This window comes from Schistosoma mansoni, assembly GCF_000237925.1.
Source record: "Schistosoma mansoni, WGS project CABG00000000 data, chromosome 3 unplaced supercontig 0192, strain Puerto Rico, whole genome shotgun sequence".
NCBI lineage: Eukaryota > Metazoa > Platyhelminthes > Trematoda > Strigeidida > Schistosomatidae > Schistosoma > Schistosoma mansoni.
This window is the reverse complement of record NW_017386013.1, coordinates 461,915-473,798: the sequence shown is the minus strand read 5'-3', so window position 1 is coordinate 473,798 and position 11,884 is coordinate 461,915. Positions and strand designations below refer to the sequence as shown.

The 11,884-nt window shown below is 34.1% G+C and overlaps 1 protein-coding gene across 1 annotated transcript in view; it reads left to right on the top strand.

Annotated features, from left to right (window-relative positions):
• Nucleotides 1-2,061: 2,061 nt before the first annotated feature.
• Nucleotides 2,062-11,884, top strand: part of Smp_125930 (centrosomal protein of 72 kD (cep72 protein),putative) — a gene marked incomplete at both ends in the record, with an annotated part of 29,753 nt that continues 19,930 nt past the window's right edge. The window contains 7 exons of the mRNA XM_018791203.1: nt 2,062-2,131; nt 2,164-2,291; nt 2,326-2,518; nt 4,133-4,549; nt 8,765-8,865; nt 9,791-9,845; nt 10,250-10,455. Coding sequence (XP_018645615.1) covers nt 2,062-2,131; nt 2,164-2,291; nt 2,326-2,518; nt 4,133-4,549; nt 8,765-8,865; nt 9,791-9,845; nt 10,250-10,455 — 1,170 coding nt within the window. The remainder of the gene's footprint in view (nt 2,132-2,163; nt 2,292-2,325; nt 2,519-4,132; nt 4,550-8,764; nt 8,866-9,790; nt 9,846-10,249; nt 10,456-11,884) is intronic.

Below are 11,884 nucleotides of genomic sequence, written 5' to 3'. Positions count from 1 at the left end.
CACCTGTAAGTTGACGACCGGTCTATGCAGAAAGTCGTCTACTACTACGTCTACTGTCTATGAATGCAGTGAACGCGTGTCATCCGTAAGTTTACCGAAAGGTTTTACACGTCAGATGTTTTGGAGTTTGTGAAACTCCGGGGCTTCTTATTGATTCCAGAATATTTATCATGCTTATTGCGGTGCCAACCCCAAACTTGGTTACCTGCATCTTGTGGTCTGGAGATGGATCACTTTCGGGAAGTTTGAGATTGAGGTGATTATGATAAATACTCAAGTAGCAAGTGAGAATATGACAGTGATCTTTAACGTCGTTTTGTGTCGTCAGAGGCTTTTCTTTTATAAACCATAATGCTAGAAGTCATGGTTACCTCAAAATCCGGTCGGAAGATGAAACTATTTCGTCCACGTCGTTACTTAGGAATGAGATGGGAACTATTTACACTCTTTGAGGACGCTTAAACAAGAAGAGCTGCCTGAACAGGCCCTGAATAAGGGTCCGTCGACCAATAGCTTCTCGAATGCGTAGCAACTTTTCTGTTGCTGTGCCACGTTGCGACTCCAATTTTTGGAAGAGCTGGTCTAAACTTTGTCGGTCGCTTGGGTACCCACATATAAGAATAACTTTTCATAAGGTATCGCTTTTTCAGAAACATCACTGGCAAACATGCCCAATGTGGCATACCTAACAAAAACGGGCGGCACTGCAAAGAATTGTGCACATAGGTCTATTGCGCCTACCAGTGGAAGTCAGCTTCTGTGTAGCAGAAGCCAGAATGGAATGAGTTGGAAGGTGGGGGTGTTAGGGAATTACAAAATTATTTATTTTACGATTATTTTCTACAACAGGTACGTCAACTTATGTTCCAAGTGGTGCTAATTCATTCATTTCATGAGTACAGGAAATATAATTTGAAAATGACATTTTTAATCGGTTGCCAATGAAACGTTTTCGGAATCGGACTGAAATACTTACAATACGTAACTACCAGTCTACGTCCTACTGCAAGATTGGCCGGACAGGCACGGTTATCTGATAATAGTAGTCTTATAAAAAAAATACCTTTTTGTAGTACTCAAACCTCAGCCATTTTAACTTTAAGTCCGGTGATAGTAATTTCAGAGACGGATAATGGAAACAAATAGTTACCAAATGTAACGGGCAATTATAGGAAGCACAATGGTGAAAAAAACACAACTCTTTCGATTATACGACTGTGGTTGTAGTACAACATCATTCGACCACTGCGAAATCAAGGCTTACAGACAAGAGAATTTTGAATCGAAAAACAATATCGACATGAGGACTACCGTTAACCCAATTCCAGTGAATAGTATTGCTGGAATAACCGTCAGGATTTTGGAAAACAGGAATCTTCCAGAAACGTTAAAGGCTCTCTACAGCCTACTGATACCCAATCGATGTTGTCTCGATAATGTTTACCAAAAATTATCAAAAGGCTTAATGGCTGTTTGATAACTGCCATCATGACAACTCACACACGGCAGAATTCAACAGCCTTGAGGGCGCTTAAACACCAAAAACTAAGTCAGTAAATAAAAATAGATAGTAGTTACTGTATTGAAAACACTTACGTTAGACATTTACATAAACTACACTGATGTCCTTTCTAGGATTCAATTCAAGGTGTCTCATATCAGCAATCGAGTACATTCAAGGTGATATGTTTGTTTATCATGAGGTGCTCAGAAGTGATCATCTTTTTTTGTGATATGGTATTTGTCAACCATAACTGTAAAAACTAAGAAGCACGATATAAATCACCGCAGCAACAAAGACTACAGTAAATAGGATAGTTTGGTCGATATAATCTCTTCAGTTTTAGGAGTCCTCAATCAGACTGTGTTTAATTTGGATAATTAATGACGTTTTCACTCATAGTAACTTTCGAATAAAATGAGTTTTTGAGATACGGAGTGTTTCACAAACAAAAATTTCAAGACTTTCATGTAGTTGTTTTACTTCATAAACACACCAGAGATACATAGCCTTCAGGACCACTTATGTGAACTAATTCGACATCTTGACAACGTGACAACATGAGTAAATGCCTTTCCATATCAGAAGACTGGGTAAAAGAGAAAGTTAAAATTTCCGGTGAAAATCTAGGTGCGTGATTTTTAAATCACTTATTTTCATAGAGGACATAAAAACATTGATACTACAAGGAAATTATGAGGAAAAAATCAGCTGCCTTGGGACTTCGTTATTGCATTTCTCAAGGTTAAAAATTTTGGATCTATCGAGAAATGTATTGAAATCGATCAGAGTAATATTTTATATACTTGTCACTTCTACAATAGGGTATCGAACACATTAGAACTTTGGAAGTATTAAACCTATATTACAATTGTATAGAAGAGATAAATGAACTTCGAGTTCTATCTTTCAACGAAAATATTAGGGATTTGGACCTCAGGCTGAATCCAGTTTCGCGTGTAAACTCCGATTACAGGCTTTATCTCACCTACATCCTTCCAAAACTGAAAACGCTTGGTAAGTAGGGAGTATTTTGAAATATTTTTCCATTTTCCCATTAAAAATAATTTGTAAAAGTAAACCCGTTCTTTTTTCTTATGATTATTTTTACTGGTACTTTGAGACTCAACAGTCAACTTAGCATATCTCCTTGTCCATGAGTTTTTCACATAGGAAGTCAAATAAATGTAATAACTTTGGGTCTAGTAATTTCCTCTGCCATCTGTTTGACTTAGGTCCTCATTATATAGCTATTTTCTGTCTGATTGAATCCTTTTATTTGCAAAAGTGAATCTGTCGACGAAATGTTCCCTCTTAAATGTGTTAACTGAGTGAATCTACTACGTCTTTTTTTCTAAGTTTCTTTGAAATCTAAACGCATCAAAAACGCGTGCTGCCAAACTTTAGTAAACGTTTGTACATAGTGTACGCAGATTTACTGCACGTTCGAATTTCTCTCGTCTAGAGGATTATTTGATCCAGAAAACGTTCACTAGTATAATTATTTAAAGGTTCACAAAATAAGCATTTAGATCTCGATGGTCATAATTCAGTTTCGTCAACAACAACAAAATTGAATTCCTAAGTGAAAAGTCGAATGACCATTGCTTGAACATTTATTGTTTGAATATTATCTTTCCTGCTGTTTTTTAAGACAGTATGAAGTAGTTTAATCAACTTTGATTATTCCTATTAACATTAGGACCAGTTATTAATATTGATTTCATGTGAAGACTTATCAGCAAAACAACGGATAGATCACTAGCCGTAAGTGTCCAAATCTCATCAATATTTACTTTAGTGAAGTGAATCATGTTCAAATACATTCTAGTTAGAATTATTTCTTAACTATGGGCATTAAAATTTAATAGTCTTTTACATTTTATTCTACTCAAACCCTTATTCCAAATATTTTTTTATCTCCTATGTTTAATCTTGGAATTTGAGTGACCTATAAACTCAATTCGTTTACCTCGTAACTTTGAGCCATTAAATGAAGTAACCACAATTTCAGTTATTTTTAGTCTGTTACCGATTACTATTTGCTTTTAGTGATGATAAATTGTTTTTACAACAATGGTAGTAAAAATGTCCCTCACATTATCATCCGTTGCTGACTTATTAACTTTGCAAGGCTTTCTATTTGCATAGGCACAGTCTTTTATTGTTAATATTCATAATACGCAATCCAGTATCATAATCTTCCTATAACATCATCATGTTTATTCCTTGTTTATACGTCACCACGGAACTAATACTTTACCAGAATTTATATATATATATATAATTTTACGGCTTGATAACGAATTTGTTGAAAAGAGACCCTTTCACTGAACTTTGTGTTTTAAATATTTAAGTGGGAATTATATGTCAGTTTAACATTCAAGATAATGCATCACATTACGACGAGACTTGGTTTAATGACGTAACTGCTTTAAAAAAGCTAAATGGTTTTACTAGATAGCATGAAACTATAAGGTTGTTTCAGTTGATACATTGATATCAGAAGTGGTACTAAAGGCTTCTGAGTCATCAAAAGTCATTCGTCAGAAGCAAATATATCAACACATTTTTAGTAATCAAGTACATAACATATATATGACTTAAAACTTGTGTTTCTTACTCCTTTAGATTGTCGTATGCTGAGAGATGCGGAAAGGAAAGCAGCCATTTCTTTCTTTGGAGTTGATTCTACAGTTGATATCTGTCCTTTGTCCATGTTAAGGAAACTTGATGATATGAGATCACCTAAAGCCAGTAAGGCGAGACTTGACTACAGTCCAAATTTTTCTGAAAACACAGATCGCCTATTAAAATGTTACCAAAATCATAATAAATCTTCATTAAATATAGAAATATGGCCATGTGATGGTGATGCTACTTTGAATAATCCACTAGTTTATGATGTGGAGGCGTATGATTTAACAACTAGATCGCAAGATCCATGGACAAATAATATTTTACGTGCTGATTCAAAGCCCAGATTATTGTTACCACCGCTTGATCCTCCCAGAGGTATTAAACATGCCGAGTTCTACAATTGTAAAGGTAATAGTCTGTTCGTATTATTTTTGTTGTAATTACAGCTTTCAAGTGATTATATATAATTTTTCATCTATCTCCTTGTTGTAGTCATACTATGTTCATAGCTACTCGACAATAAGGAACAACATGAAACTAGTAATACACTGTTTCATATAATTACTTGATTTACCATGTAGATGGATTTTTAGAAGCAAATAATCAACCGTCGTAAGTTCCTGATAACTGCGCAAAGAGATCCTTTATAACTGTGTCGAGTTTTATCCATTTTCTTAGTGTGATTTTTAATTAACCAGTGGCGAACTTTGAAGAACTGACATTAAAAACAGCTAACATAAATATCAGAAATAAAACAGACCTGCTTTATGTTTATTACATCATGAAGCTTTGTATCAATCAATGTTTGTCAAGTAAAAAAGACGGAAAAATATATATATCAAAATAGCAGCACTGGATACAAGATTTAAAAAATCTCTGGTTAGTTAAAAGCACTAAACATTTGTTTCACATGAGGTTGTTCTATGTTCATTAGGCGGTTGATATTTTCAACTTTTTAATTTAAAATCATTCTATAGTGATAAAATTATTTTCACTTTTGATTTCTAGTTTCAGCACCTTTTGCTGAATATAGTAGCGGAATAATAAATTTTGAAGGAAAAAACATATAAACACATAGTATTGTATTCAACTAGAGCCTTCTAAGGTCTTCCTTTAGTATTTATTTGCAAATACTTACGATACATTAACTCGACCACAACTGTTAAAAGAAGTTGGAGTACGCGAAAAACAAATGCATTAAATGTACACTTGCTAGAAGGTACTTATCGTCAAAATATTTGAATAAAAAAATACGGAAATAAATAAAAGGAGTAGGAATATCGTGAAGACTTTAAGAGCTAAACAAAAGACAGAAGTACAAAAAGTTAGTTCTGATTCTAAGACTGAATTTGATAGCCCAAACCGTTGTAATTTTCGATATGTGTAGTAGAAGGTTTGGAAGCGTGGTGACTATTGAATGAGAAGAATAAAACGACTCTGTTTAATGAATTTGTCCGGTTATCTTTGAAATACGGAGGTAGCTGCTTACTAATTCATTGGCTAAATTGTCTGTTGCTGCTCAAGATAATCACATCGACAGGAGCATGGTAATGAGAAAATGTTCATCAACTTGGAAAAACTAGGTAATTTATGGTTTATACGAGCAGTTATGAAAAATAACTTTACGATGTTTTATAAATGGTCTGCTTCTTAGGCTGATATAATTCAATAAACATTCGATAATCAAAGGATGCTAGAAAGTCAATTTGTTTCGGTATGTGAATCATCAACAGTATGTACATACAATGTCATTAAAATGAGAATACAGAACCTTTATTGTCTCTCAGAGAACAAATTAGACCACTGATTTGTAATCCATTGGTTCGAATTTCCGATTTTTTTCCATTTTTGAGATAATTCCACAATCATCAAATCTCACTGGTAGGTAGATGCAAAGTTTTTTCCAACCGAACAGGAATGTATTTCGCAACCCACAAAACTGAAGCGAGCCTCTATGACTTTAAAGGTTTAAATCACCAACTGATCTTGGCTAGATTACCAATGAAAACCTGGGAGAGTTGGACGGCCGTTTCGTCCAGGTGTAGAAGTCCTCACCAGTGCCTATCTACGACCCCGCACCTGGAACCATACACAAGACCTTCATTCTAGCATGCGAACGCCCAACCTCTAAATTGCTGAACTTGCATCCCACGGAGTTGGTGTCCAACACCAACCAACTGACGATATTGCACATCCTTCTTTCATTGTGTGTGGTGAATAAATGTCTCACGCTCGACATGGTTGAATTCCAAGGATCTCAGTAAACATGAAAGATAAAAACCAAATAAACAGAGCAATGAGTTTGTGTAAACTGTTGAACTTTATAGTTTGTAACACGAGCTGACCATAATTAGACAACCACTGAAAGTAAGGACAGAAGTTTCGTCCAACCAGGAGACTCCATAGAGCTGGCCTCGAGAGCTGAAAGTTTTGCACCCGACCCTTTGAGAGGAGTTAGGGATGCCTAATGCTGAGGTGTTTTATACTAGGACGAAATAGCTGTCTAGTGCTCTCTAGTTTTTAGTGGTTCTCTGACTAAAGTCAGTTCGTGATGAAAATAGATAAATATTTCCGAAGAAAAGCTAATGATGAACAATACATTGCCTTATAACATAGTCCAAATTTTTTTAAATGTGAGCATGTTACTTTACCTGACGTTATGATTCACTTTTTAAATCAATAAGTTGATTAGCTGAGTTAAACAAACGCCGTCAGCTTATTCATTTTGTTTGTTTATCTATTTCTTGTATTCCTTTTTTGCAAAACAGAAAACTAAATGAGATCCATGGTCTTTTAAAAATGAATTTTTACTGCTTTTATATGATATTGCCTAGTAATGCTGAATTATTGCATTCTACTACCGGAAATATATATATATATATATATATATATATATATATATATATTGGAATAAATGAAATTATTCAATCAATTAATATAGTCTATTTGTTGACTAATCAGAATTCCAGGATGACTCATTTAATCTTAAATTTATAGTAGGGGAAGTTTTAGGTAAATAAGTTGTTCTATCTACTAAAATAATTTAAAATAATGTTTTTCGCTTATTAGAATAAAACATAAAGTCACTGATGAATTTAAAAAATACCCACATTGTTTTAGTGAATATCACTTAAACTGAAATAAAGTGTATATGTAGTGATCTCGAGTGGTCTTAGAGGTATAAAGGCGATTGTCGCTTCTCGGTAGCTGATGTTTCGGAAGGATACTTCTTTTTAAGGTAAGTGAAAGTGAAACTATCTTAGAGGTGGCCTTGATCACCTGGGGGGATGTGACTACAGTTCCCTGAAGGATAACTACTTGAAGCAGGTCACACACAGCCTTATTACGAGTTTTTATATGTTAGCTCCACGCTTTAAAGGAATTTCAGTCAGCTACAAAAATCTGTGGGTGCGATGATGTGGAATGCTCTTAGAACTGATGTTTTCTATATCCTTCAACATCACTGCAGATGCTGGTTGTTTGAACTTAACACTCTACTTCGCTCAGCATTGTACAGTTAATAATACGCTTTGTCTTTGTACATTGCATCTGGGACACGGATCCTGAAGTTCATTGTTAACTACACTCCAACTATTTCGAGACATGCTACTTAAAAGTAATATCAATTCAATTCACTACGAATAAACGCATGTCAGTATCCGCTGATTTAATACAGTCTTCAATATCAACAATATGAACTACTCAAGTCCATTCACATATTTAAAATTGAGTTTTAGAATAATGTTGAATAGTACACCTCTTGTATCACAGAAGATAAGAAACGTTTTAAATTGTTCAAAAATAATTCCATAGATCAAGTCTAATATCCTTTAAGAGAAAATGTGAGTTGATCGTTAAGTTTTATCGATGTTATCACACGTTCTTAAAGATGTCATTGGTTCTCTGTTGAGAAATATTGAAATTGTGTACATTAACTTACTGTAACTACTGTGATTAAAATCACCGATTCGCCTTAAAATGTATTGAAATTCAAAACTAAGCGAAAAATACACCAAATAACTTAATTACATAGTTCATATTACTGACCGACGTTAGTTAGACAACCAGTAAAAAATGAAGAATACAAAACGGCTATTATGAGACTCTTTAATAGTGTACATTCATGAATATATAGTGGGATGAAATGGCTGGCTAGTTTTTCTTAGATTTCAATAATTGTCTAAATAAAGTTAGTTTTTGATTAAAAATAAATAACTTCAAATTCCAACATTCATCACAAACGCCTCACATTAATAGCAAATAAAGTTACTTTTATGATATAATTGTATGGTTTAGTCGATTAGTTAAGTGTTCGAATACTCATAAATTGGTGATATTTCCTCTTAAGTTTCTATAGAAGACAGCGTGCATTATTACATCTTATAAAAGAAATATCTGTCCATATCCATTATTTTAATGATTGTCTTCTTTTTTGGATATATTTTTACTAAAAAAGTAAGTTAATAATGACTTTGCTTCTTTTAAAAAGATTTACAATTGAATCCTTTAATCCAACATTGATTTAAGAAATTAATCGTATTTATAGATACTTATTTCAAAATTTACGATCAATAATATCACGTCTACTGAAATACTGATGTTCAATTCTTTTCGTTCATATAGAGAGACTACAGACGGAATTAGAATTCACTGTACCCGGAAGAAAAGATAATGTTGATGAAAATGGACCGATTATTGACAAAAACGGCCATCAATCTCATAAGGTATAATATACACGTGAACATGTGTATTTCATATATATATATATATAGTCCCGGAGTGGACTACAACTCTAGGATGCAAGTAAATACAGGGGATGAGTTTAAAGTAGGATGAAACACCTATTCTGAGTTCCACTGCTAGCTACCATTCATCTCTTCTTATAACGCTTGTGATTTAATGGCACTATTGAGGCGATTCGCACCCACATATCGAAGGAGGTTAATCAATTGATGTCCTGAATATCCTGATTCAAACAACCAATATATTTGAATTAAGGCCTAATTGTCTTATTTAATTCACGAATACGATATCAATCATATTGATTGCTTATTTCTCAATCGATTTTTTTGATAATAATACTATCATTACATTATTACCAACAAGAAAACTGTGATTTCTCAGAAAATGCTGTAGCGTGAACACCAAGAATTTCAAGTGAAATTATCAACTCACTCATTTAATGTGACCATATTCTTGGAATGAAGTAAAGTAATTGGGACTAGTTTATTTGAATGTTCGTCAAAATTAGGACGACCAGCTTGGAAAAACTTGGGTGCCAATTATACTGAAGACATTATGTATAAAAATTATATTTTAAACGATCTCAAATATTTCAATTATACCGATTTCAATATCTCTAAAGAAGTTCGGGAAATTTCGTCGGGTGAAACGTTAAAGATATTTGAAATTTTGTTGCTACGATTATTTTAAATATGATTTTCGCATATACGGATTAAGATTGGGTTGAATAAATTTCGGTTTTGTACTGTCTATGATTTAACCAAAAGAGAAAGAAGGTGGTCATAGTAGACTCAGATTCTAAGATTTATATATGTATGATAATAAACAATTCACATGATCTAGGATGAACAATTAGGTTACTTTCATTTAAACCTACTCATATCTTCTGTATTTCATATTTTACAGGAATCCGGTGAACGATGTTTATCCGTTGTCTCTTCAGATGTTAAATTAGGAAATGGTGAGTTCAGAACAGAAAGTCAATGTTTCATTTATTCATTAGTCGTTTTTTATAAGTTTTACAAGGTATAAGAATTATATTTGACATCTACGTAAATTATACTCTGCATTTTGTAATATCTCACTGAAACCTTTAGAATACTGTAGTATTTTCCGAAATTAAGCACTGAAATATTTGACTGTGATAATACTAATAACTATATTTAATGTTAAAGATATGCATTAAATAAAAAACTCTCAGTTCTACAGATTAAATCCCTAATAAATTCTTATTATCCCAAATTGTATTTGAGATTATTCAAAAAAAAAATTAAGACATCTTTACAACATTGATCAACAGCCATTTATCTTGAACAGTTCAGACATTCATGAAAGACGATCTTGAATGCCTATCTTTTTTTGCAGGTCCACGTATACCACCTAGAGGAAAACGTTTCACTCCATCTTCTATACTCTCTAATTCCAATATAAAAAAAACTTCAGTGGAACAGGATAAAAGTGAATATATTTCTGAAATCAGTAAACATTCCAATTCTTCATGGACGAGAAATGACTATATAGACAGTTATTCAATTGAAAAGATGGATAATGCATTTTTCCTCATAATGAAAGTAAGGATTATTTAATTGAAATTATTGTTTATTTAGTGCGTCTTTTAAAAAACAGAACTAAGACTTCTGTTAGGATAAGTTTAAGAAGTATGTTACCTGTATTGATAGAACAATTTAAATGTCAACTTACTAACCAACAATAAACATAACGAAATAATAATATTCAGTCAGTCGGCTACAACATAGGACCAGACACATATATGCATCGGTCCAAGTTGGTACATCTCATTGGCACAACAAGATGAACACCAAATTCATAGAAGTAGTTACTTCAATGGTGATTATATATACAAAATGATTGCATATAAGGATATAGTACAGGAAGAAAGAATTAGTTGGTAGAAAGAAAAATATAAAGCAATTTTAATCTCACAGTTTGAGGGAAGACAAAGAGTGTATACACATACGCCACTGTGATCGATTCTGAGCCATGTCACTTAGAGTCTTCAACCATTGGTTACGATAGTCACGCGGACCCCAACCAAGTAGTCTGCATCAACTAACGTGGCTCAGACCAACAGTTATTAACTTCAAACACTGATGCTACGTTTTGGTTTGGCCACCCCCAACCATCTCCAACATTAGTCAGCATAGCGCGTCGTGGTAATCGGTGTTCAGGAATACGTAACACGTGGTCCAACCATCTCAGTCGATGAAGATTCATGACCTCATCCACTGATTTACCGTCATTTCCTAATACCTTACGTCCAACCTCACTATTACTTACCCAGTGATCCCAGCAGATGCGAACAATATTTCTAAGACATCAGTGGTCAAATACTAGTAGCCCAAAAATATCTTCTACCCTTAATGGCCACGTTTCACAGCCGTAAAGTAGAACAGAACGAACAACCGCGCAGTATACTCGTACCTTAATTGATAGATAGATATCTCGCATTCACCAAAGGTGACGTATTTTGGCAAAAGTCGAACGAGCTTTCTGAATCCGCGCAGAGATTTCGTCAGACACCAATTCATTAGGGCTGACCAGACTTCCAAGGTAAGTGAAGTTGTTGACGCGTTCGACTACTTCACTTCCTATCCTTAGTTCAGGTGTTGAGGCAGGCCAGTCGTGGAGTAACAACTTGGATTTAGAAGGAGAAAAACGCATCGCAAACATCCAAGCCTTTTTAATCAGTGCTATCAAAAGACTGTGTTTCGCCAGCATCTTCACCAAACATGACTATGTCATCTGCGTATTCTACGTCCATAAGTGGACCTCCTCGTAGGAGACCAATGCCAGAAAATTCAGTCGACCAAAGAGTTATTCCCAGCAGTAGGTCTATGATGAAATTAAACAAGAATGTAGATAGTGGACAGCCTTGTTGGACACCACTTGAGGTTGTCAAACCACATGACAGTTCGCCATAAGCTCTCACTCGACTGGTAGTATTCGAGTAAAGAGCCCTCACAAGGTTTACGTACTTCT